Source organism: Sturnira hondurensis, unplaced genomic scaffold, assembly GCF_014824575.4.
Source record: "Sturnira hondurensis isolate 20B ecotype Veracruz unplaced genomic scaffold, ASM1482457v3 Scaffold0011253, whole genome shotgun sequence".
NCBI classification, from domain to species: domain Eukaryota; kingdom Metazoa; phylum Chordata; class Mammalia; order Chiroptera; family Phyllostomidae; genus Sturnira; species Sturnira hondurensis.
In genome coordinates, this window is record NW_028083884.1 from 2,267,643 (window position 1) to 2,295,033 (window position 27,391).

Sequence of the window (27,391 nt, forward strand, 5' to 3'; positions counted from 1 at the left end):
AATTTAGACTCTAACGCTTTCCCCCTGAGGGGCAGGAACTTGGGAGGCAGCAGGCCAGGTCTGCTCCAGAATGGCCCATTCCCCACCATCCCCGTTAGTGGCTGTGACCTTCTCCAACATCTCCTGAACCCCAGGCACCAACTGGCCCCCTAGGGTGCTCCCACCTGGTGCCTCAGTCTTCGTCTCCCAGGGGACAGATCTGCAGACAAGACGTGCGTCCCTCTGAAGGCACCTCCTCACTTTCCAGAGCCGGTCTCGGGCCCGAAGGAATCCGACCAGAGTAAGCAGGAGGCCACAGCCCATCCTGTCTCCCATTTGTCGCTTTTTATTTTCGGAACAAAAACAAGCTTCACCTGCACTTACGGTCACCTCCATTAAGTCCTCATTCAGTCCTGCTCTATCATTTAAAGGGAAAGGAAAAACATTTACGGATCACTTTCATCACTGCGGACAGGGCCAGGCCTCTGGTATCACCTCACTCGGCCGGGGCTCCAGGCTCTGTTCGGCCTGGCCGCTCTCACGCCTCACTGGTTGCTAAGAATCTTTCCTCCCTGGCCTGGCCTCGCCCTCAGGCTGCTGCTCGGTGGGCATGGAAGCTCCCTGTCCCAGGGCTGGGTCTTCTTCGACGACATCTCAGAGGTGCCCTGAGAGCCCAGCACTGGTAGGTTGCAAAAGGGAGAGCTGGCGAGCAAATCTCAGTAGAGCGAAGCCTTCCTCTTTTGTCAATTTGAGGGTTCCCACACGGGAAGGCAGACCCTGCCACAGACTGTGGTGAAAATGCGTGAGCATGGGGACCAGTGGTGGCCGGGCCGTCTGCTGGTGCTGAAGCATACAGAGGGCTGCGGTTCTGTTCTCTTATTTGCTTTTTATTGTTAATAGTTTTCTCTGTCCTAGGCCTTCCCTGTTAAGGGTTCTGGGGCACAAATGGAATCAGCCTGGGCTCCAAGGAAATAGAAGGAGCTGGAAAAACCCAAAGCTTGTTTGAAGCTGGATTTAGTCAGTGTTGGGAGTGGACATCCGTGCAGGCCCAGTTAAAGGGCCGGCCTGACAAGGTGTCAGGAAGGCAGGCCAACCGGACTCTGGCTAGCCCAACCTCAGATACCAGACAGGACCCCAGAAATCAAGAAGGGATGAGCAGTTAGCAGGGTCTAGAGCAGGAGCTCAGAGCCCCTAAACCGAGGCAGCAGTAGGAGAAATGAGGCCGCAACCAGTGGCAGAGCAGCGGGCAGGCACCAGGACAGAGGGGACCCAAAGCTCGGCCCAACTCTGACGCGGCTTTCGTGGGCACAGGCCACTCTCAGCAGAGCCATCTGGAACAGATACTGTCAAATATGACCATGTTCCCTGCAGAACATTTTTAAAAGTATAAAATTCTGGGCCCAGAGAGTCTAATTCTACGAGACTTTGGAACTACTTGTTTCTTAAAAGCCCCAAGGTGACTCTGACGTGACTCTCTAGGCTCCCTGTTGGACCAGGAGTTTTCTATCTAACTGAGGAAGAGGGCGCATAGGCAATGTCACTAGGTCTTTTCTGAGTTGCCCTCTGCACTCTGAAAATGTGCGTTCTGTCTGAGCCTATTAAAATGTCACACTCTGTCTGCTCTCTTCTACGTCCTTTTCAGTCTCAATACAGACAGCATTTACTCCTCCCAGCCCTTTGTCCCATAGAGCTCGGTTGTAATACCCCAGTTGTTCAGTAGGTGTCACTGTAACACGGGAGGAAAGCAACCCAGTCTTGGAATTCAAGACAGAGGCGCTCGGGCCTACAGACTGTATTAGCACCTCACTTTGTAAGTTCTCTAGGTTTAAGCATTTCTACCAGGAGTTATTTCAGAATGAAAATAACTACACAGCACTAATTGTTTTCAAGGCTCGGAAAATGCCATTTCATATGGATTGTCTTTTAAGTCTCACGGTTCCTCTTACCCTTCCCCACCTCCCACGGTCAGCTACAGTGGTTCTCAGACTTTAAGGACTGAGAACATCTTCCCACCTCTGAAAGGGACCAAGGGCCTGAGCAGCTTTTGTCCGTGTGGGTTACAGCCTATTAACATTTTCTGCATTAGAAAACAGAAACATTTAAAAACACAAGAATATACAAGCACACACCCGTTAACCCTCAGAGTTGACGACGTTATCATTTACCGCACACTTGTGAGAGGATAAGAGTGAAAAGGGAAAGTAACATTATTCTGAATGAGTGTGCATTTCTCTGAAAACAGTTCTGACCTCCCTGAAAGGCTCTCAGGGTCCCCTCGGGGTCCTGATCCAAATTCGGAAATTGCCATCGCTAGTTTCGAAGTTACACTATCCATTACCAACAAACCAAAGGTCATCGTCATCTCACTTTCCTTCTGAAAGAGACATAATGAGCTTCGAGTGCCTTTAATTCTGATATGGCCTCCCAGCTCACGTGTTCTGGTTGTTCAGTATTTTCATTCTGTCTTGTTTTTACTGAATCCTTCAACTGAGACGTCATTTTACACAACCAGCACTTGCTTAAATACAGCCAGATATTTACCAAAGTTTTTGCCCATCATTCCATCTTGCACCCTGACCTTCCATCTGGTGTTTCCTTTTGCCTGAAGAATGTCCTATTGTGAAATGAATTTGTAGAAAATTATCCAAGCTCTGTTCTTCTTTCTCTGCCTTCTACCTCTAACATTGCTCTTATTCTCGAAAGGAACTCCCACTGGGTATAGAATTATAGGCCAACAGTTACTTTCTCTCAGCGTATTGAAGCTGTTTTAGCATCTGGAGCTTCCACGATTATTGCAAAGCCATCCAACAGACTCGTCACTGTTCCCAGACAGGAAACCCTGCTCTTTTCTCTGGCCACTTTTAATGTTGTCTCTTTGTCTTAGGTGCACTGCAGGCTTAGGCTGATTGTCTTATTTTTATTTGATTTATATTTATTTTGTGGCTTCTTTTTATTTACCTTGCTTGGAATTCATTGAGTTTTCTATCTTAGGTTTCATACTTGTCAAAGATTGCACAATTCTCCAGTCATTATCTCTTAAAACCTCACCTCGTTCCCCTATTCTGTATTCTCTCCTCTGCCAGTACAATTGTATTAGACCTTCCGCTGGATCCTACATGTCTCTTACCTGTCTTGTATTATTCCCATTTCTGTGTGTCTCTGGACTGCATTCTAGTTCCTTTATTTGAATGTATCTTTCACTTGTCTAATTTTGTCATTCACTAAGTCTGACCTGCTCTTGCATGTATCCACTGAATTTTTACTCCATTCACTAAATTCCCGTTCTCGTGGCCTCTTCTTCCTTGCTCACATCTCCAAGTCTCTCCGACGCTTGTTCTGCACATGAGCACCCCACATGCTCCTGGGACTGACACCCCTTCCACAGACAGCTGGGTCTGCGCTCCCTCCCTCTGGATGTGGGCACGCGCGTGTCACCACTCCAGCCAACAGAACATGGTGAAGGACACTCTCTGTGACTTCTGAGGCTGGGCCACAAAAAGGACGCAGCTTCCGCTTAGCGCTCCATCTCTGGGATGTTCATCCTTGGAACCAGCCACCAAGCTGTGAGGAAGCCCAGGACCCATGGTTGGGCCACGTGGAGAGGAACCAGGGGCCCATCAACAGTCAAACACGTGAGCAAAAGTCTTCCAGCTCCCAGCCTTCAAGTCTCGACCAAAACTAAGCCATCCCTGCTTTACCCTCTGCATTCCAGACCCACAGAGTCTGTGAGCATCACAAATAGGTTGTTTTATGCCACTGCGTCACTCAGCCATGGAACATTCCTCGATGTCTCTCCGGTGCCCAACCTAGGTCTGGCACATAGTGGGTGGTTAAATATTTGTCAGATTTTTAAGACACACTAGTTGACACACTGTTCTTCTAGATTCCAAAGCCAACTCTTCAGAAGAGTCCCATTCCCTCCGTTGAATATCTCCGATCCCTCACTGGAACTGAGGCTCCCTCTCGGGTCTGCCAGTAAAGGACAGCCCTCAGCTCACAAGGAGTTCCTGCCCCACCCAGTTCCTCAGAAGGCTAAGGGGTGTGGCCAACCCTGCTTCCTGCCCTCTGGGACCCACCCTCAAAGCAAATAAAGCACCCACCCTCCTGTTTCCCAAACAAATATTTATATTGCCCTTGGCTGTGTGGCTGCCATTTTGCCTTCACCAGGTTTTCCACCAGGTACTTCCAGGACAAAAGTGATGCGGGGAGAAAAGGACATTTCCAAACAGCACCTGCATCATCCAACCTGGAAATAAAGCCAGCAGAACTGGCTTTAGGAGGGAGTGATGTTACTGCTAAAAATATGCTTAGATGTATAATGACATTAGCAGGTAACTGGCCCCGGCCCCGGGGCCCCTGCATCCCGGCTTCTTAAGGAGCTGCCTGCTTTCCGAAGTGCGTCAGTTCCTCCACACCCCACTCCACCCCACCCCACCCCACCCCGCCGGCCTTCATTTTGGAAGCCAGGGCTGGACCTACTAAATCCATGGAAAAGGGATTGCTGAATAAAGGGAAAGCTTGGACTTAAGGGTTTTCATTAGAAAGTGATAAGGACTTTCTATTTCCAGAACAGAAAGTCTGACTGTTACCCTGGAGAAGCTCTCCAGGACCTGCTTAAATGGTAAACACGAACTGTTGTAATTAGCATATTAATAGCAGTTTGATTTCTATCACCACAGGACACCCCCTCCAGCCTCTTCACATTGACCAGCTCCGAGGCAATTATGGAACCAGCGGAGCACTGGAGCATGGGGTCAACGCTCCCCACTTCTACCTCGAACCACCTGCCGCAAAGTTTCCTGACCAAGAAAATGGGAAGACGGGGGTTGATTCCATCCACTTCTTTCCACAGTCTTACAAAAAGCAAAAAATTCTGCCAAAGGAAAAGGGATCATTTCAGCCACAGAAGACCCCCAATCTCAGCAGAGGGGGGCTTCGCCTGAATAACAGTTGACCTTTTGTGAACAAATCCTCAGAACAACTTCAGCAACTCTGATTGCAGAATAGCATCACTGATTTTAAAGAACTCTCCAAATCTGCAATTCCTGGCATTCAGCCAGCTTGCATGCCCAAGAACTCAAGAACTGAGAAGTGGAAGGCAACCTCGGCCCCTGAGGCCTGGAGGCAGGAGGGGAGGGGGGAGGATGGCTACATGTGTTTTCCAGGCCTCACATTGCCGTGAGCTTCACAGATCCCTAGATTCACCTACGACTTGTGAGCACCACGCAGGTTCAAAGTTAAGCTCAGGATTCAGTGCTGAGCTGCTGGGAAAGCTGGCTCCGTGGCTCCTGCTGCTATTGCACCAGCGCGTGGCAGGTTGGGGAGCTGGACCACTCTGCAATCAGAAGAGCCGCTAGTGTCTTTTCAGAGGGGCTGATGGGACAGTGAGTCGGGGCTGCCTGGGACGACGTAACTGCTGGCCTAACCGCTGCAACTCTCTCCTCCAATTCAACACCAAACCAACACTGCCCCCAAACAGACCAAACTCACTGAGGCCACTCCAGAAGCAAGTCCCAGCGCAGAGCAGGCTTTCCCTCCCCGTTCAGCGGCTGTTCCCTTGTCCCCCACTCACAACAGCCTGGCCCATGGTGGGCAGCCTCCCCATAACCAGGGCTGGCCAAGGAGAGGGGGACAAGCTGTTAGGTTCAGCCCCCAGAAAAGCTCCTTACAGGTGGTTGACTCATTGAGAGAAACGTGCATTTACCCTTTTCCCTCTTTCCCTTGTTCCACTGCCTAGAAGAAGGATGTGATGGCCGCCGAAGCAGCTGCAACCCTCCTGGACCATGAAACGTCTGGAGCAGATAAAAGGACCCTGGGCCCCTGCTGATACCGGAAAGCCAACCCACAACCTACTTCACGTATGTGAGGAAGAAAGTGTTGTGTGACCCATCAGCTAAAATCATAGGTATGTGATTCATAGGACATTCTGCTTTACCACCTAAACTGCCTTTCCTAAATCTTACCCCTCAGTCAAGGCCACCTCCTCTAGGAAGATTTCCTGGATTATATCCCAGGGAGAAAATCACTACTTCTTTATCCGGCTGGCTACAGTACTTTGTCATATGGCATAGTGGGTCAGGAGTCAGAGAGCACAGGGTTCAAATCCAAATTCTTCTACTTACTAGTCATGTGACCTTGGGTGAATCATTTCACCCCAAATGGGACAGTAATGGGTTGGCTGGGACAGTAACACTTCCATCTACCAGAGTTTCCTGAATCTTGCATGCCAACAAAGCTACAGCTCCTGACCTACCATCAGCACACAATAAACTTGAACTTGACTTCCCCAGACATCAACCATCAGTGAGCCATTGTCACGATTTTTTTTACCATAATCTCCTACCTACAATAGTTAGCACCACTTAGTTAGTTTCAGTGTTTACTTGATATTCTTCTTTAACTTGTTTTTTTTTTAACTTGGGTGTTAATAGACTCTCTCCTACCTTTTTTCAACTTAGCCTTTCTAAGCAACGTCATATGGGAAATTATTGCTTTGGTTATTGCTTTTTTAAATGATGTGCATTAAAATAAACCCATAACCCCAGTTCGTCCGTGTGCCACCGAAACCCATCTCACACCACAAGCTGTGCGCCTCCCATCCTGACGTGGTTCTGGCGTATCGAGGGGTGACTTGCACGTGTACCTTCTACTCCCTGTCAGCTGGTCTCCTTGAGGGTGGGTCAGGGTGCGTTCATCCCGGATGGACCCAGACCGGGGACCTAGAAGGAGCTGTTGGACATCTGCCCGATGAGCAGGCGAACGTTCCCTCCCAGCCAAGTCAGAGACCCGGACAGATGGCACGGCCGGCTCCACCCCGGCACATCCCAAGGGCATCCCAATTCTTCTTCTGTGTTGGGTGCAAGCTTATCAAAAGTTATACATAAGAAGGGGCTGTCAGCAGAGGAGTCTTCAATTGTGTCCACAAACATTTCCATGACCCCTAAGTGGCCTTTGCTGTAATGGGATTTGATTCATTTCTTGGTGCCCTGGCAAGACCCATACTGGCCAGTGACACTGGCAGGGACTGCACAGAAAGGAGGAGCTTCACTGAGTGGGACAAAGAAAACCTCCTGAAGGAGTTTTGCACTGCTGTGACAGGTGAAAACATTCTTGCAAAATATTTCCACCAGGGACCCTGGTCCTTGGGCAAAGTGAGAGGTGGTGACATTCTGAAAACACCGGATCCCAAATAAAATGTGAGCTGTGACAGGGGTGCCGGGGGCCGGGGGGAGCTGCTTCTGTGTCGGAGACACTTTCAGAATGATGGAAATGTTTCGATGGAAAATAGTACACTTGTCCTGTGAAGAAGGAGCCAAGTAAAGTGTTTCTTGGCATGCATAGAATGTTTAATCTGGCAACTCAGACAGGAAGGTAACTCACTTCTCCCAACCACCTCACCTTTCCACGGCCCAATGGTGTGCTGAGAAAATGAGACAGGTGGAGGCCGCCGGCTGCTCGGGACCGGACAGCCAGAGAGCGCCGTGCAGAAGGCGCTGAAGCTGGAAGCTCCCCATGAAAAGGCAGCAAGCCTACGCAGCAGGAATGGGCTGGCCCGCGCCGGCCCCAGCCCACCTGCACAGCGTCCTCACCCCGTGAGGGGACACACAGCACACAGTGTCCTCACCCTGCCTCACCCAGGCAGGCCGTGCGGTGGTCACCACCCAATTCAGCCCCCAGAGGCGGCAGTGAGCAGTTGTAGCCAGGCCTTGCCTGTAAAACAGCGACTTGGACAACTTCTAGGAGCCTGGTCTGTAAAGTGAGAATGAAAACATCACTCGCTCACTGGACTGTCTGGAAATTACGTGAACTGGGGGGGGTGAAGAGAGCCCTGCACAGCCTCCACCAGAGTGACAGCCAATGGTATGGGACGGAGTAACCCGCCCCCAGGCCCATGGCAGTTTTAAGGATCCTAGGAATCCTAGGAACTCAGAGAACTAGGAGGTGATAGCAGCTGAAGCCATCCGGGACGGGAGAGCTGGCTTTCACCACCCAGGCCTAACTGGGGGAAAATGTGGCTGCTGGCCAATGGCCCCAGGAAGGCTGTCACCAGTTCTGCAGAGAGACAGGCCCAATGCCCAGTCCTGACATCCATCTCCAGCCCCAGCGACACAACTTCCACACCTGAGTGCAAGGGCCACCCACCCGAGTCTTAGTTGGTGCTCACGAAGACCCAGGGAAATATGGATGTGTCATGTGTTCACCCTGTGGTACAGGTGAGGAACTGCTTCCGAAGGTAAAAGACTTGCCCGAGGCCATGCAGCAAGAATGCAGAACAGCAAAGAACCCAACCCAGTCCAGGTTTAAAGACACTGCTTTCCTTCCGGAACCTTTGGAAACAGCCAGACAGAGCATCACCTCGCACCACCTCCTGAAGCCACGCCTCTCCCCTGAGCTGTGGCTGGGAGGGCCCATTGCTAGCCCCACCCCCTCAGCTCCCTCCCTGCCTCCTCCTGGCACAGACCAGACACCCTCCTTCCCACCCTCCCTCAGTCCCTAGCCCTGAGCACAGCCAACAGACCACATTTCACCTCTCTGCCCAGAGCTTTCTCCCAAATTTTCTCTTACGACGGCCAAGGTGTGGGGAGGGAGGAGAGCAGAGGATGATGGGAGATTGCTCAACTGCCATCACTTGCCAGCATCTCCAGACGTCTCTCCTGCTGATGGCCAGAACCTCCACGAAACCCTCCTATTTGGTGGAGGGGTGAGAGAGTCCTGCCCTCCGGCCGCCTCAGCACGCCTATTTATTCTTCTCCATCGAGTGCTCCTCTTTTCTGGACATCGTCACCATCTTGATTCCCCGTGGATGCTCAGTCATTGTATCTTTTCACCAGGGACCGAGAAGCAAAGTGACGCAATACATGTGGTTGGCCCACCACCGGAGCTGTCACTTGTGACGTCTTATTCCCCCGGAAGGCACTTTCCGATGGCCTGTCTCGCCAGGCTCCCAGAGAGTGTCCCCCACATGGGAAGCTGGCCAGCTGTGCCCGACCAGGAGAGCTCTGCCCGCCCCCCCAGGCTGTCTACTCCACAGAGACAACCTCATCTCCTGGAGCCCTGGGGCAGGCCGCAGCCTGGCCGTGCCCGGCCTGTCAAACGCATTCTGCTCATCGTCCCTTGAAGTCAGCAGGACAGGTGCTACTTCGCTCACTCTCCAGGGAGGGCGTCAGAGGTCAGGGACACCTGCTTCCCAGGCGGAACAGGGAGCCTTTTCTCCTTTTCCTTTCTAACGTATGGATTTGTACACTGCTGGTTCGAGGCCCGGAAGGACCCACAGCTTTCCCCAATAAAAGCACATGTTCAATTGTTTGAAGAAAGACAAAGAACAGGAAGTAAGCAGCCAAGAGGGAGGGAGGATGAAACGAGCTCCCTGCAGGACACGAAACTAAGGAGAGCTTGACTAAGCTTTTGGCATGAAACTTGGCCGAGGGCTACCCAGCAGTCTGAACAAAGAGGGATGCTGGTGGGTGGTTGCTGGCAGGGCACAAACTAAAGCCGGGCCTTGGGACTCCTCGTTAAACACACACACAACCACACCTACTGTGTGCAGGGCGGTGGCACATGCTGGGGGCGCAGGGAACTGAGACACAGCCTCTGTCCTCGGGAGCATGCAGGCTGGGTTGGGTGGGCATGAGCTCACTCATGGGCACCACACTGCCCTCCCTCTCGGGGAAGGGGGGACACTGGCACAGAGCAGGACAAGCTCCCCTGGCTCTGCCTGGCCACACTCACAGGCACAGGTGAAGCTGTCCCCTCCTTCTCTGTTTGCCAAGCTGCCCCCATCTTCTAGGGAAGGTTTAGGATGTTAAGGACAGCCCTTCTCTAATTCAGCATGGTGGACAGCAACCACTTAGAGTGAGTGGTTACTTAGCTCTAAGGCAGGATGTGAGGAGGTCAAAAACCAAGAACGGGCCCTTTGCTGCACAGGCCCAGAGCTGCTCCTCCCCACCCCCACCCCGGCACGAGACACCACTGCCTGGCCTTCCAGGCTCCTCGGTGAGGGCACTGCAGGGCCTGGCCACTCAGCCAGAAGCCCCAGGTACCACCTGGTCTCCGGCTGTCCTCAGCTTCCAGCCTGCCCCATCCATCCTCTGTGGTGTATCAGTTTCCCCCCTGCAAAGTGAGGGCACGGGGCTCCCAGAATGAGGCCTTCCTGCTCTGACATGCCAGGAAGGATCTAAACTTGTCACTCAGAAAGCTGTCCCAGACCTCAGATCTGCAGCGTGGCCACTGGCATGGCCCCTGGTCAGCACGCAGCCTCACTGCACAAATGAATGAAGGAGTCCCAAGGCAGACCTGGGAGCTTGGTGGGCACTGGGAGGGGCTGAGCTCACCCCCCTCCTGGGGAGACTCTCCACATCCCTGAAAAGGCCTCACAACTGAGGGTCCCTCTCAGCAGGAGGCAGGAGCAGGGGCACCTCATCCAGCCCCCTGCCCGATTTCCTGCCTCCTTGGATGTCTGGAGTCACCAGTCAGTAGCCTTGAACAAGTCCCTTAGCCATGTCATCCACAAAGTGAGGGTGAGGGTGAGCTCCCCAGTGCAGGAAGAAGAAAGTGAGTGTCTGTCCCCATTTAAGGGGAGAAAGCTGAGGCTTGGACAGGGGGTATGTGGGAGCTCTGTACTTCTGCTCAAGGCTTCCACAAGCCTAAAACTGCTCAGAAAAGTCTATTCATTGAGAACAAAACAGCACAAAAACCGCAGCTTGGAGAGCTGGAGTGCATGGGTTATTAAGACAGAGAACTGGAGTGGGAGCCTGCAGAACTGGGGACACGTAGCCCCTGGCCCAGAACAGGCTCCACGCCCCACTGCCTCGCCTGCAGACTCTGTCTCCAGGTCGGAGTCACCTGTCCTAACCTCGGTGGCAGCGGTGGGAGGGACTCAGGAGAGCCCGTAGCCAGCCTTCGGGGCACGCCTATGGGTGACGGATTCCCACATGCTCACATGCGCCCACATGGTGGAGCAGGGGGTCCCGGGCGCGAGGCTGAGGAGGATGGTCTGGGTCCCGTGGGCAAGAGGGAATCCCTGCAGACTGTTCTGGAAAGCCGAGGGCAACAAGACAGCACACGGCTGGTCTCCCCTTGGATGGCCAGGCGCCGGCTGTGCCTCAGCCCCACGGACTGAGCGGTCAGCAGAAGCACACTGGTGCCCAGACATGGTGACTGCCCCCTGATGCTGAGGGGGCAGACAACCCAACAGACGGCAAAGCCGTGTGATCTCCACAGGACGGCTTCCCCTCCGCTCGGGCGCGACAGACCACCGGACACCCCTTGCTGAGACTGGGAGGGGCCCCACCGCTGTGTCCTTGGAGGGCCCCGCTGTCGGAGAGAGCAACAAGGAAGACAGGCTCATCCTGGTGAGCTCTGGGGTGAACTGGCTCCCCGAGAGCCTCAGCCAAGACCTGGGGCTCAGGTGAGCAGGGAGGACCCCCACCCCTGGGAGCTCTTCCCGGCAGGGCCCCGGGGCCAGCCACCCTTCTTTGATGGCACTCGGAAGGTCGGCAGGTGGCCTGGCCGCCACAGCCCACATATCCCAGAGGGGCCTCGGGTCTGTCGGGAGCCATCGAGCTCCACGGCGGGCTGGAGGGTTGACTGCAGTGTCGCACACGCAGGAAGCAAGTGCTGGCGGGACCGTGTTCGCCGGCCGTACACCCAGCCCCATGGGCTTCTTCCTTCCTGCCCAGGAAATGATGCATCTGGCCTAGGAGGTCACAGCCAGGAAATAACTGAAATAAGTGCCCAGACGCTGAGGACTGTGGAGGTGTGGGGCGGGCGGCGGGGGGCGGGGGGGGGGTGCTGCCAGGCTGGGTGTGGCTCCACCACTCCAGAGGACCCCTCCGTGGCCCCCCACCAGCCAGGCCCTCTCTGGTCCATCCCTCCAGCCCCCATTCGGGGACTCCCTCCAGGGTTTTGTGGACACCTCACCAGCTCCAAGAGAGGCCCAGGCACCAGGCAGAAGCTGGCACAGAGAGGTGGCAGCCACGTCGCCCCCCCTCCAAGGAGACAGTCAGATCATGTAGGCCAAGTTGTGCTTCCAGTGGCGGGGGCGGCGGGACAGCGGTTATTTAGGGTGGGATCTCCCGATGCCGGAGGTGGACAGACACTGCCGGGTGGGGTGAAAGGCAGAGGGCAAGGCTGAGCGACCCTTTCACCAAGCTCCCCTGGGTGCCCAGCACCAGGCAGGGACTCCCAATGCACCGCCACACTCACACCTCTCAGCAACCCCAAAAAGTGCGAGGTGCGGCCCTCACGTCTGTGAACGCAGGCCAGCGCTCAGGCAGGACCCCAGTCTGGCTCTGGCTCTGTGTGGTGTGCGACTCCAGGCAAGGCGCTTCACTGCCACAGACCCCAATTTCCTTATTTGCCAGTGAGCCTAGGAGTAGCGTGCCCCTCTTCAGGTCATTGGACAGGAACAGGGGGGTGATGCTAAGTGCTGGACACAGTGTCTGGCACATAGTAAAACCCTGGTCAGTGGTATCTACCAGGATCACTATCATTTTTGTTCTGTCCCTCAGCTCAGAGAAGTCAAGCAAGCTGCTCCAAGTCGCACAGCCCCTAACAGGAGAGCAGGAATTGGCCCCGTGACCTGAAAGTCCACGCTGTCAACCACCGTGTTGCGAGAGGGCTGCCCGAGAGCGTGACAAGCCTGAAGGCTTCCAGGGATGGGGTTATAGTGACAGGACCACTCTGGGTGACTTCATGTTAGCAAGTCAGAGGTCAAGTTCAGAAAGGCAGAGATCAGGCCAGGTAAGAGGCCCTGCCTCCGGGCTGTGTGGTTTGGACTTGGTCCCAGAGGCAGCAGAGATGCCATTTACAACTGTGAGGGGCCTCAGCATGATGTCTTCAGAAATATCAATGCATTCCTGAAGCTAAGAACAGGGAACAAGAAGGTCTGCTTGATGGGCAGAAAAGAAGAAGAAAGTGTCCAGAAATAGGACCACGAAGAGACCACTGCCCTACTCCAAGCAGGGTGACAGGGGACAAGGCAATGGGGTGGAGAAGAGGGGCAGAGCCAGCCCATGGGACAGGAACCCGAGGTTTCTGTTGGTGCAGCTGGGAACCCAGGAGGCGTGCAGGCTGCCGGCAGGGGGGTGGTCAACACATTGTCAGCAAGCCCAGCTCCAAACGATTCCTTTCATATTAAAGCCACGTGGGGACAGAGGGCAGCAAAAGTCCGAGGGAATGAATGAGTCTCATTGCTGGCTGGCCAGAGGAGACAGCCAGAGGAGTGTCAGGGGAGGAGAGCCCCCTCTGCATCCCACACCCACGCTCTGACCCCCACCCCCGTCAGTTCAGGGCTGCAAGCTCCACACAGAATGTGACCAAGAGGATCTTTCCACTGGGCCCGGGCACAGCACGGGCAAAGAAGTGGCCTGTGTGACATTCATGCCCATCTGCCACCTTCCAAAAGGCCCTGCAGGGGGAGGAGGGAGAGAAAACAGACAGCAGGGGAGTGAGAAATCACCCCCACCAAAAGAGGAGGGGAGAGACAGGTGGGCAGCGGGAACAGCTGCTGGCTCAAAGACCTCACAGGTGATAGGAAAGGCACCCCACGACCCAGCGTCACAAAGAGAAGCCTGCTCCCAGCTTGACACTGCTGCAGGTGTGACAGTAGCTCCAGCCACTCTGCCCCCTGAGCCACGGTGTGTTGTCTTCGGAAGTGGGGACCATTTACAGCCCATTCCAGGTCCTGGGCTGGGCACTTGAGAAATGTGGTCTCATTTCTCCCTGGTCTCTGTAGGTCAAGAATGAGTATCTGAAGCAGTGAGAGAATCTCATACTGTCCTGGAAGCCCAGCCTGTCTGTCCCCAGCCTCTCGTTGCTCTCTGCGCTCACCCTGAGGATGGCTGCTGGGGCTATCAGATAGACGTGCACTGGCTCCCTACCACCTACAGGACAGACACTTAGCCTTTCAGCTGGAGGCGTGGGCGGTGTCTCTGGCCTGACCTGCTGCTCTTGGGCCTTCTCCCTCATGGCTTCCACCCAGCCCACGAAAGCAGTGTACACTTCACCTCCCGAACAGGTCCCATGTTGTCCCCCCTCCATGGAGAGAGCATGCCTGCACAGTAGAAATCCACGGCCAGCATGGCCTTGACTCAGACCCGGGCTTCTGCGTCTTCCAGAGTTTTGTAAGTGAGCAGTTTACTCATCTCTCTGAATCTCTGCATCTTCACCCATAAAACAGGGGTGGGGGAAATGCACCTGGCGCACAGGGTTTTGTAAGGATTTTCTGAGCTTGTCTAGAAAGCAAGTAGCCTGATGCCAGGCCACACTAAGCGCCTAGGAAGTGCCTGCTGGTTGGATGATGCGGATGATGCGGGACCCGTTGACCCCAAAGTCTCCCTGTCCTCCCACTAGTTGACTGGAGCCTTCCTGTCATGCACACACATCTTCACTTACTCCCCGGGACACTCCCATTCCCACCTTGCAGATATAGGGAGACTGAGGACTGGAGATGTTAGATGGCTTGTCCAGAGTCCTAGTCAGTCAGGAACAGAGCCTGGCTCACACCCAGATCCCCACCAACCTCCAGGCACTTGGTACTGAGGACAGACATTCAACAGCTGCCCCCACACACAGCTGTTTCCCAGCATCACCTGTGTGCTTTCTGCCCTGTCTCCCCGACGAGGGATAGGTCCGTAAGGGACAGAGCAGGCCCCACCTCTCCCCTTGGGATCCTCTGCAGGCCTTGCCCAGAGTGAAAACTGAACAGGGATCCGTGGATGAGACTGTCTATCACCCCATGTGTCTCAGAGGCCCCTCCCGCTGGAAGAGGAATGGATGGATGGCTGAGACGGCCTTTGAGGAAGGGGAGGGGTGGACCATCCAGACCCTCCACAGCCTGCTGAGAGTTAGTAAATAGTGATTTGAGGGACGCGAGTTATACTCAGGTTACATAAAGGCAGTAAATGTGCCCGGCCCACACGGCTGAGAGCCACTTGGGAGAGCAGCTCCGCACCACCTGGCACCTCCCCGGATCCCTGGCACAGAGTGAGGGCCTAACAGATGAATGAACGAATGAATGAACAGATAAACTTAGCACCAGCAGGACCTGGCAACCGCCGCTGTGGGGGAGCCAAGAAACAGCTCTGATCTAAACAGGAACGTGACGCCCGCGATGGCGAGGAGTGACGGTGCAGAGGAAGACAACGGTGCAGCAGCTGCTAACCACGAGCCCTTGCCACACGCCAGGCCCTGTGGGGAGCCCTCCACGCGCACGCCTTCATTTGCTGCCCGCCACGCTCCCATTCCCACCTTGCAGACAGGGAGACTGAGGATTAGAGACGTTAGACCGCTTGTCCAGAGTCCTAGTCAGTCAGGAGCAGAGCCTGGCTCACACCCAGGTCCCTCTGGCACCGGAGTTCACACTCTCCACTGTCCCCATCCCAAGGTGACTGAGCCGGGCTAGACCCTGGCTCGTTTGGTCTCAGTTGACTGGCCTGAGGCAGGGGCTCGGTGTCCACAGTGGCTGGCACTCCTGGGTTAGCGACACCTAAGCCTGATGACGGAGGAGGAATGTGGAGGAAGGGCTGAGTCAGGGGGAGGTAGAAGGGGTGGCAGGTAAGGCAGGCCCATGGGCTTTAGTAAGACCCCTGGCTCCGTCCTGACCACAACAGCAAGCTACCACAACAGGTAGCGGTGTGATCAGATGGCAACTTAAGAGAGGACCTCCAGCTTGACTGAAAAGGGGGAGCCTGGAGGGAGTCAGGAGCAACACAGGAGTTCAGGCAGGAGAGGAGGGTGGCCTGCACGAGGGGAACAGTGGGGCTGGGAAGAGGGGGGCCGACCTGAGAGATGCAGTGGAGGCAGAGCTGCCTGGACGGGGAGAGAGACTGGCCATGCACACTGGGCAGGAGCAGGGGCAGGGAGGCTCCAGGTCTCTGGGCAGCTGGAGGGAGGTGGTGATTTTCACTAAGATCAGACACAGGGCAGCTTCAGAAAAAAAGGGTCACAGTGCACCAGGCAGACAGGAAAATGACTTCAGCCATTTGCCTAACCCAAGGGTCCCATGACCGCATTGAAATGGGCACAACAGTTTGCAGAGCGTGTTACAAATCACTGTACCAGGAACTCCTTTGGCCGCTTGATCATCCGCTAAGGTGGTGATTACAGGGTCCCATTGTAAAAAGAACAAATCGAGGTTAAGTGACTTTCCCCAGGCCTCCGTCCCCCAGTCCAGAGGGAATTCCACCACCGCGTGTTTCAGTCTAAAGTGCCGTCTGACTTCCGGGCAGGGAAACAGATGATGGGTGCGACTCCCTCTCCACAAGCAGAACAAACCACCAAAGAGCCAGGAGCCAAAATGTCAACAGCAGTTACCTCGTTGGCAATTCTTCAGTTTCCTCTTTTTAGATTATATCTTAGAAATTTTACTGACGGATGTATATTATTTTTGTAAAGAGAAAAAGACCTAAAGATCATTTGAAAAGTAATTTTAAAAGATGATGCAAGGACAGCACACGTGTGAAGCGGGAAAAGCAAACCAGCAGAAAGCAACATTTGACGCCTTTCTTCGTTCTGCATTTCCCTTTCTCCAACTGGCTGGGAAGGGCCACGGCGAGGTGTCAACAGGAGCTTTGGAGGGGATATATTTCTGTTGTTCTTTGGTTGTTGTTGTTTTTTTTTAATTTGACAAGTTTACATTGGCCCTAAACCTCCTTCCACCCACATTTTTTCTTCTCACTCCATCTTGGGTGCTAGCTCCGGGCACTAGGAACAAAGAGTATTTAACATGCTGAGACAGACACGGGGTGGGGGGGATGCCGCCAAGGTGTGGTTGGACAGACGGAGCCTGGGAACTGAACTCCGTAAATAGAGTCTGGGCAGAGGCCGCTAAAAGTGTTGTCCCAGCGTCTCTTTATGGGGCAGAGTGCTGTCACACTCTCAGCAGAGTGTCGGCTGGCCTCTTGTGCTGGGGCCTGGTTTGAGGTCCCCGTTGCTGCACAAACCAGCCTGTTTTTCCCCTTTCGTCAGCAATAGGCTTTAAACCGGACAGAAAGCCCTTCTCATGCCTGCGACTGCAGTGGATTGGGGCTGGCAGGGTCTCACCAAACCTCACCTGCTCTGTCCATCAGCAGCACAGTTCAGGTTAATGGTGTCCGCAGACGCAGAGCTGGAGATGGAACATTGCAGAGGAAGCGAAGGAGGCAGAGGTCGCTGTGCACGCTGCTTGGGTTTAGCTAAGTGCGTCTGGCCTTCACGAGGACCGTGTGGGCTTTCTTACCCTCAGAGCCAGACCTGGAAATGTCACAGTGAAGTACAAGGATGTTCATCTGAATGGTAACTGTAATGACAAACGCTGGCGGGGGAAACACACCAACTAGAACAGGACAGATACGAAGCCTTTAAAAATCAGGCTTATTTACACTGGGCTCTTGGGCTTATATTCAAGACTGCTCCAAGGAAGAAGCACCCACAGAAAATAAATAAGTCATAGAGGGGAGTAAATTGGGGCCTGGTCTGATGCAGGGTGGAGGGCAACCAGCTCGTTCCCCCCGCCCGCGGGTGTAACCATGTACCCGGAGGACAGCAGCGTTCGAGAAGCGGGATTCCATATTTTAGTCACAGATGCAGCCTCAGTGTCTGACACTCCATAATTACGTGTCAAGCAGAAACCCATTAATCACTTTCATAGAGAATTTTAATGACAAGGGAAAATGGTTTTGAACCTTTATTGATTAAAAAAAGTAAGAAACAAAACTGTAGGTATAGGCACAGGGGAAAGCTAGAAGGGATAAGGTGTTATAGGTGGCCTTTCCTTAAAATTTTCTATCTGTAGCAAAGTAGCTTACCAATTACTGTGGCTTGAGCAACGACAAGACGATGATGATGACGACGACGAGGGGGAATGAAAAGCACCAGGCCACAGGGTTCGGAAAGCAGCTCCCCTCCCCACAGCCGTTCTTGCGGCCTGTGGGGAAGCAGTCAGCCTGGGCTGCAGCAGGAGACCCTGGTCTAGGGGCAGGAGGGAGGGAAGGGTCTTCCCTTATTGCTGGTGGGGACCAGGATCCCCTGGCTCCTGGAACCCAACCCCCACAGACCATGGGAGAAGGTGGGTATCAGGAGGTTGACCTGTGTCCCCCCAATAAGACACCCTGGAGTCCTAACCCCTAGCACTCCAGAATGTGACCTTATTTGGAAATTGGGTCTTTACAGAGGTCATCAAGTTAACATGAGGTCATTAGGGTGGGCTGTAACTGAAAATGACCGTGTCCTCGTAACAGGGGATAAGTTGGACAAAGACCCGCACACCCAGACACGAGGGAGACCGCCCCAGGAAAACGAAGGCGGGGCTCAGGAGGTGCTTCCACAAGCGCAGGAACCCCAAGACCCCAGCGAGCCTCCAGAACAAAGCTGGGAGACAGGCTTGGGGCGGATTGCTTCTCCTGGTCCTCAAAAGGAACCTGTCCTTCCAACATCTTTATATTACATTTCCAGCCTCCTGAGTATGAGACGGTAAATTTCTGACATTTGAGCCCCCAGATTGTGGCACTTTGTTGTGACAAATGGAGACAGTGGGGGGAAGCCTGTCTGGAGTCAGGTCATGGGGAGACCTCAGCGAGTCACTGGTCTCTCTGGGACTCAGTTTACTTTATCTGGAAAATGGGAGACCTGGCCTAGAGCAGTGGGTTTCGAACTTGGTTCTAACCCTAGAATAAAATCTTACACAGAGGCCCAAACATGAAAGGCAGAAAGCGACCCTAATGAGGTAGAAGCTTTCTCCGATCATGCCCCCACTCCCTCCCCATAGCACAGCCTTTGAAAATCACAATTCCGGGTCATCCGTAAAATCCCTGCCGGTGTGCCATTCTGTGCATCTTCAAAAGTGGGACCCACTGACTAGGATCGCTGAGCAATTCCTGGGCACCCAAGCTTGTGCCAGGCGCTGAGGCCCTGGCCCCTTGACCTCAGGTGGCTGCCGATCTTGGTGCAGTGGGGAGACCAAGCCCCCAAAAACCTCAGGCAGACAAGCCTGGCTGCCCTCTCCCTCCTGAGAGCTGCAGCTACAAACAGGTCACCTGATGGTCTAAATCTGCCACGTCTAAATTTATCTTGCCCTTCAAGGGCGAGCAGATGCTGTGCCTTATCAGGGCACGGCAAGTGGCAGAACGACAGACGTGGACGCCCTTATCACCCCAAGGACAAGAATGACGTTTCCCTGACGATGAAATCCAGAGCTCCCGCGCCAGCAGGGTAGACCTGAAGAGGCCGGGGTCATTCCGGCCCCCGGGTGGGGCAGGTCCTGTCCCAAGAGCCCGGAATCCCTTCCAGACCCCGACGTGTGCCCAGCACAGTGGCCAGCGAACAGGAGTGAGCAGCAAGGGAAGGTGTCTGAGGCACAGACTAGCCCCTGCTGCATCTCCAGGGGGAACCCAAGCTGCCCATTCCACTCGGTGACACCGACGCTGTGGCGGCAGAGACCACCGTGGGCTGAATAAACAGGCCACTGCTGATCAGACAGCAGAGTGAAGCAACCCCGAGAGAGGCTGCGGACCCCAGGGATGGGGTCCAGGGCCACACTGAGCTGACCCAGGCCTGAGCTTCCCTCCAAACCCTTGAGGGACAGAGGCCCTGGGATCCCAGCCGCTGGAGGCTATGCGGTGATTCCTACCAGCCAGCGTCCCAGAGGAAACAAGCAGGGTCCCCTCAGCCTAAGACCCGTGGAGGCTGCAGAGATGGTGAGTCTCTGACCATCCTCTCAGAGTCCGCAGACTCATCAGGGGACAGAAAGTCAGCAAGAAAAGGAGGAAATAAGGTCACTGTCCCCACTGCCCTGCGGAGTCAGACAGCAGACCGAGTCACTAGTCGTTCGACTTTCAATTGCACAAGGAACACGCCAAGTCACTCCCTTTTAAAAAACCACCTTACAGATAAAGTATACCTCCATGCTTTCCCCATTAGGACACTGGGCGCAACTTTCCAAAACGACCACGTGTCCTCACGAAGAAGCCCGCCACGCCAGGGGTCTGGACAGAGCACGGCACTATCAGCTTCCCCAGGCTGTGGGACCAAGGGGAGGGCTACGGGGATCAAGCTGAGTGGGCCTCCAGGAAGAGGAGGTGGGAGGCAGGGGCTGAAGGGGTAGGACCCAGAAGGCCCTAAGGCAATGACCCTGGGGCACTGGGCCCACATGACGTCAGCAGAGAAACAACTAGAAGTTCCAGTCGTCACTTGTAGCCAATCCGGCTGCTTCAGGACCCTCCAAAGCTCTCCCAAAGGGTCTTCAACCTCTGCCCTCAAGCCACCAGAACCACTATGGTGATGACAATGACCGTGAAGACAATGACGACGATGGAGATGGCATATGCTAGGTACTCTGCCGGCCCTCCCACCGGCTCTGCCAGCTTCGTACTAGTGTCTCCATTCCACAGACAGAGAAACTGCCACCCAGAGAAATTAAACACCTTGCTCAACGTCACTCAGAGCCACCATCTGACCTTCATGCCAATGACCGAGGTCCTTCCTCGAGACTGCGCTTAGCCACATTAGCTTCTGTGGCTAATGGTACAGCTCTTGTGCCTGCAACAATGCTGAGCACATAGTAGGAGCTTCACAAATATCTGTGGGCTGATTTCTCATTTAATGAATGCTCGCAAAGCTGAGGGAATGAACAGTCAGGTCCTAGGCTGGCTCGAGGCAGTCTCCACGTTACCCCGGTGTTTTTCTTTAATGCTGAGGTTCTACGCTTTCTTCTAGGAAGCCCCCACCGCTCAGAGCTGCCGCTCCTGGAAAGAGTTAAGGCTTTGGTAAGAGGCACCGCCACCAGGCGAGGGAAGTCTCCCCGGTCCCTGTCGGCCCACGAGGCCACAGGGCACCACAGCAGCTAGTTCCAGTGAGCAGCCTCCTCGTAAATGTCAGTCTCGCCAGGGGGTCTGGAGGGGGCCTTGATTTATTATATAGCTTTTGGACAGTTCCTACAGAAACATTGCCAGACAGTGGAATAATCAACTCTTTCACTCGAGTCCCCTCCCACTTTTTTTTTTAAATGAAAGAATAAAGTACGCAACGAGACTGAGCTAAGTAAATAAAAAGGCCACACTTTTCCCCGACAGAACTTTCTGCGTCACTGAGGAATATTTGCAGACCTCAACAATCTTCTATCTTCACAATGACGTTCTGGCCTGCGGAGTTTTGGCTGTTCTAAGAACTCCTTTGATTGGAGTCCCCTAATTAAATTTCTTATGTGAACAATTAGCTTATTAACTAATAATGTCCTTATTTGATGTTCCATCCAGCAAACATTAGAGAACCCCTTCCACCCCGTGTGGTCTGCTCCCCAGTTCCTGGAGCCGAGGGCTCTGTGGAAACCCAACATCACTGTGGGGATCAGACCAACGCAGCCCTGGGGGAAACGGGCCTGGGCCAGGAGCTGCGGGCGCCTTCCCCACTTGGTGGAGGAGGGACTGCGGCCCCAGCCTCGTGAGTGTGCCGGGTGTCCTTATCTATCTAGTAAAGGTCGGGGGGAGGGGGGTTCAAGTGGATGCTCTCTAAGGTGCCTTCTAGGTCTGAACTTTTGTGACTTTGGGTTTAAACCCCTGGCTGAGATTAAATTTGGGCACGGCAAGCGCCTGTCACAGATTATTTTTTTAAAGAGCCCCAATTTCCAGCACTTCACCTCATTCATTCCTTTATTCACCCGATACTTAATGGGCTCCTCTCATGTGCCAGGCACTGGTCCAGTGGTCAACCAGACAAGACAACAGCCACTACTGTCAGGGGACATCCAGTCCAGTGGGGGAGACAGGAAATGTGCACGTCCACCACTAGACACAAGGTGACTTCAAGGTGAGTTACGGGCAGAGAACATCAATAAGCAGCACCACGTGGGAGAGAGCAGTGAGAGGGAGAGGACGGCTCCTCCGAGAGGCTGGCTGGGAAGGCCTCTCCGTGGAGGTGCTACCTGAGCTGGGACCTGAAGGCCCCTGCAGAACTGGTGGGGAGAGTACCCTGGGCGGCAGGAACAGCAGTTGCAAAGGCTCCGGGCTGCAGACGAGCTTGGGTGTTCAAAAAACAAAAAGGCAACCAGGGTAGTTGGTGGCTGGGGAGGAGGGAGTGACCCAAGACACACGTGACAGCCAAGGAAGGAAGGGCATCAGGGGGGTCCTGGACCTGGGTGGAGAAAAATGTCATCTTTCTGTCCACCAACCTCTACCTGAGAACGAGCGCCCTCCGCAGTCACCAATGCCAATGACCCTCAGTGATGTGAGCAGCACCAGGGACTCGCCATCGCCAGAGACACAGGCCCACTCACATCGCCGTGGGCACAGACACCTGGAAATACCCCACTCACCACAAGTCCAAAATTGCAGCAGCAATTTGACCAGCTGCTGACCTTATCACTGAAAATGGGAACAAAACGCACGTATACTTCAATGCCATGCATCTAAAAAGTATCTAATAACTGTACCTAGTAACCCCATGTACTTCATTTTATACACGTAGCATTCTTCTGTGAAGGGATCTCGAGGCTTCACCCAATGGCCAAGGTGCCTGGGAGCCAAGGAAAGGGCTTTGGGCTCTGTCCCAGGTGGGACGGAGAGCTGGGGCAGCAGTCTCAGCAGGAAGGAGACTTGGCTATCATTTTTCAGAGTTACCCTGGCTGCTGGGAGGGGCTGTCCCGTGGCTGCTCAGGCCGTACTGAGGGCCAGAGAGGGCGTGGCTTCAGCAGACCCTGGTTCTGAGCAATCCAGAGTGGGCAGTGTCCCTGGGTCCTCGTGGGCTCCGCCCTTCCCTCGGATCAAGAGCCTTCCCACCACATCACCCCATGCTGTTGTCTGGGCCCAAGGGGCCCCATCACCCTGGCTGTTGGCCCATCCCAGGGCACCCTCCCAAAGAGCTTCAGAAAGTGAGCTCATGAGTCCACAAGAAAAATAAATGCGGCATCTGCCACTGTTTGGTTTGTGTCCTGGTCTAGAGAGGCAGCGAGATTTTTTTATGTAAGAAAGCCTTCCAGCGGGACCCCCGCGGAGGCTGGGCAAACACCGGGGCGACGGACAGTAAACAGGCACAGGCAGGAAGGCCTGAGTGCTGGGGCCCACGGCCAGGGCTCGGCCCCAGGTTTATGGCGGCCTTCCCGTCTCCCCAGCCTCTCCTCCTGCCTCACTCACACACAGCCTCTGCAGTGTCCCCCAGAACAGAAGAATCCATGTTCCCACGCCAGCACACACGTGTTTCTCACCCTCCCGGGGGAGTGGGCCCTGCCCCGAGGCCCATCTCTGGACCTAGAAGGACCCACAGGTTGGGGCCCATGGGGTGGAGTCCGTGGACAGAGAAAGGCTGAGGTGAGTCCCATGCTCCCGAGTCCCCCAAACCGGCAGTGAGGAAGGCAGGGCCAGTCTGACTGGCAGGTGAGGGACATTTGTGGTGCTTCTGGGGCAATGTCCAGAGCCCCATGGGGAGCAGAGCTAGAGGAAAGGGTGCTGGCACTTGGGGGCAGGGGCCCCGGGCCTTGACAAGGCTCAGGAACCTCTAGGTACCAGAATCTATATGTCAGGGTGGAAAGAGGTGAAAGGAAGTAGGGCTTGGTCTTTGAATCTGGAAGTGCAGAACAGGAGGCCTCCATGTTGTCACGGAAGTGGACTCCTGGGGGGGGCCGACTGTGCCTCTCAGTGCACCTCCCCCATTTGCAGGGTCCTCTCCTCCCATTGCAAGCCCTCTCTCCAGACAGCTACCTCGTAGCAGGCCTCTGGCTCTGCGGGCGAGCAGGAGCCACACCCTGGGGCCTGTGGAGGAAAGGCTGGGCTCAGCATCCAGGAAATGCACTCTGATAGCTGGTGGATCTGTGGTCCCGGACAGAGAGGTTGAGAAGAGAGCTTGGTGCCCCAGGAGTGTGTGGTGACCATGGCAACTGAGGTCTATTCCCCACCCCTATGCTCTCTCTAGGCCTAAATTAGCATGAAGAACAAAATGCCCCTGGGAGGTCATGGCCAGACTCCAGGGGGCCCTCCCCAACGCTCCTCTCTGAAGGCCACTCACAGTTGAAACAGCAAGACCCTCCCCTCCTCTCCAGCCCCAGGACACGCCCCGCCTTCCCTCCCACCTGCCCTTGTGCCTCCAGCATCAGAGTGAACACAGGCGCCCACGCCCCAGCAGAGGAGTGGGGTGGGGGGTGGCCATGAGTCCCAGGAAAAGCCGGGTCCCTCAGGCCCTTTTCACACATGTCTGGTTTGACTGCACCTGGGGTCCTGTGTTCAGCTGAGGAAACTGAGGCTCAGCAAGACTGTTGTTTGCAAGGCGAATCGCAAAAAGGCTGGCGTTTGAATCCAAGTGCCTGGACCCAGAGACTCTGACCCCTTGGCCAGCCCCACTCGAAGCCCTGAGAACGCCACAGGGATTCCGACCTGAGTGTTTAGGGCTGGAGGTGGGTCCTGAGGACATTCCCCACCTTTAGCACCTGAGCTTCGCCACCTGCTCACCTCTGCCTTTGTGGGCGGCAGGTGGTGGCTTTTCATTTCATGAACACCAATTAAGCAAGCTCCTCCTCCATAGTGGCACATGGGACGCACAGAGGAAACACTTGTCACCTGCTGTCACAGTGCCACTGAAGAATTTGGATGGTGGGCCCTGGGGCCAGAAGAGAGTGGGCCTGGGATGCCAGGCAGGTCCCACCTGGCCTGGGAAACTACTGGGGGCCAGGCCACAGGGAGAAGCCATTCATCAGTGGAACAGCTAACTGGCCGTGAGCAGCCTCGAATTCCCGGGCAGTCAGGGGAGCTCACCCAAAGCCTCGGGCAGAAGTCCCAGGAGCAGCTGGGCCTGCAGAGCTCGGTAACTCGGGCCGTCCCTTAGCCAACAGTCCTTCAAGTAGCAGGGTAGGGTGGTGCCCCAGGGCACACAAGGGAGGAGGGCCAGCGCCCCCACCAGCACGGAGGAGCCTGGCCCCACCCACCCCTCGGGAGTCCTCGCCAGTCACTCAGCCTCCTCACCACACGCGTGCCCCACTGGGATGGACCTCATTAGGTGTGTTTGGCTCTGCCAACCCCAGGGCAGACAAGCCCCCTCTGCTGCAGGAGGCGCTTGGCCACCTGGGTGCTGGATCAAGAGGACTGGGCTGTGCCACTGCGCAGGGCGGCCCCTCAATGAGCACGGACACCCCCACAATAAAAAGGGGGGCCCAGATGCTCACCCCGCCCTTGGTCCCAAAGCCTGGGCTGCTTCCCCAGGGCAGGACCTGTGGGCCCCAAAGGAAAGGTGCAAAGCTATGAGTGGGGGCCCAGGGCTGGGCCTGGCCCCCTCGGCCACCCTCCTGAAAGCTGTGTGACTTTGGGCCAGTTACAGAACCCCTCTGTACCTCGGTTTCCCCATCTGAAAGGTGGAGTAAAATAACAGTACCTGCCTCAAAGGGTAACAGAGATCATTCGACTCAGTACACACCAAACAGTAAGTGTTCATCACACCATTCCATCTATCAGCAAGGATGTCAGCCTGGAGCCCCACCTGGAGCCCTGGTGCTCATCAGTTTGCATGTGACTCATGGTTCAGAGTTAACCGGCTCCTTGCCCCTTCCAGGCCCTCCCAAGCTCCCTGGAGGCACGGTGCTCACCTAGGGTCCTCCGGAGGTCTTCACACTGGCTGATGTGAGGGAACTTCAGGATTTCCTTCCACTTCTTGCTTTTCCCTTTGCGTTTTCCTCCGCCTCCTGCAGAGATGGGGGAAGACGTCAGGAGATGTTGTCCTGTCCCAGTAAGCCTGTCCCCCAGCACCCCAACTGGGAGACAGCTGCAGGGAGAGGGTGGCACGGGGGGAGAAAGAAGCAAGTGGCCTAAGCCTCACAACTCAGCACAGGCAGAGCCAAGACCCCAGCCTGAGTGGAATCCAGACCCCCTTGCGGGTACACCGGAAGCGAGTGGGATCCTCGGGGATGGAAGAGAAAGAGGACCTGGAACGGGATCTCTCTCAAACTCTGAGAAAAGACACACCCAGACCTGGGACTGCAGATTCGCTCTGTCTGACCCACAGGTAGGTTGTTCGTCTGCCTGTCTAACAAACCAACAGTAAGATCTAAACATCGGGAGATTTCGCACACAAATCCGTTTTCGACCTCACTCCCATACCCAGCAGCCCACATGGCAAGATTCGGCTGCAGGCAGGCGGCTGACCCTGCGGACAGGCCACATGGCCTCCGTTAGGGGGCCTGCCTGGCTTCCTGAGGAGCAGGGGTCAGGTTGCATCCCCCCACGTCCCCCCAGAAGGCCGCACAGCCATCTCAGCCACTCACGGCTGCGAGGCCTCAAAGGGCCATTGGAATCATCTCACCTGTGTCCCCTTCCACTCCCCCAATCCCACACTCGTTGCTCCAGACCTGGCTGGGATGAAGCACCTTTTGTGTGAGTGGTAAAATGCACACAACTTAAAACTGACCCATAACCATTCTCAGGGAAACGGAACTCTGTACCCATCAGGCAACTCCGCGTTCCTTCCACCCCCGGCCCCTGGCGACCACCCTTCTCCTTCCTGCCTCCATGGATTTGCGTGCTCTCTCAGTGCCACACAGACGTAAAAATCATACAAAGTGTGTCCTTCTGTTACTGCCCCAAGTCCTCCAGATTCCTCTCTGTCGTAAGCATGTGTCAGATTTCACTCTGTTTCTAAAACGGAGCAATCAACGCTCAGCTGCGTGTAGAGACCACATTGTGTTTATCCATTCATCCGCTGATGGACACTTGGTTGCTTCCACCTTTCGGCTTTTGGGAATAGTGTTGCTATGGACACAAGCCCTGCTCTTGGTTCTTTGGGATGTGTCCTGCGAGAGGGATTGCTGGTGTGGGGCGGTGGGGAGAAACTCTCCTCTACCTGTCGAGGTTGGTGCATTCTTCTTTAATCCTAGTAATTACATCTACGCAAGACAGATTAACAAAATAACCAAGTTTAATTAAACATGCACACATGGGAACCCCACATACATGGGAGGTTCAGAGGCAAAGAGGTCAAATGGGGTGTTATACAGCCTCCCGAGCTACGGGTGAGGCTCAGCCCGTGGGGCGGCAGAGGGGAGGAAGCCCGCGGCAGGATGGCAAGGAGGGCAGGTGCACAGTAATGACAAGTTTGCCCCATCAATAGGGCATGAAAAGTTATTTCTGGTAATAACTCTTATTATGGGCAGAGACCCTCATCTAAATTCTTTAAAAGAAAGGTAGACGTTTCTTGTGAGCCCATTCTCGACTGACTTTAGCTCCTAATAATCACATACCACAGAGGCATATGTTGGGGTGACTCACTCTGAACCCTGACACTGGATCATAAGGTCATTCTATATTTACCTTTTTGAGGAACCAACGATGTGCTCTCAACAACAGTCTCCCAGGTTACACCCCACTGAGCTGCACCCTGACTCTGTGGTCTTCGAACCCCAGAATGCGACATCGTACCAGGCTCCCTGGGCAACTCTCGGGAAGCCAGTCTACAGAAACCAGGAGTC

At 54.8% G+C, this 27,391-nt stretch overlaps 1 protein-coding gene across 1 annotated transcript in view; it reads right to left on the reverse strand.

Annotated features, from left to right (window-relative positions):
• The window catches only part of GRK5 (G protein-coupled receptor kinase 5), a 186,461-nt gene that overhangs the window by 70,864 nt on the left and 88,206 nt on the right, over positions 1–27,391 (reverse strand). Inside the window, exon 2 of the mRNA XM_037059653.1 lies at positions 25,517–25,612. Coding sequence (XP_036915548.1) covers positions 25,517–25,612 — 96 coding nt within the window. The remainder of the gene's footprint in view (positions 1–25,516; positions 25,613–27,391) is intronic.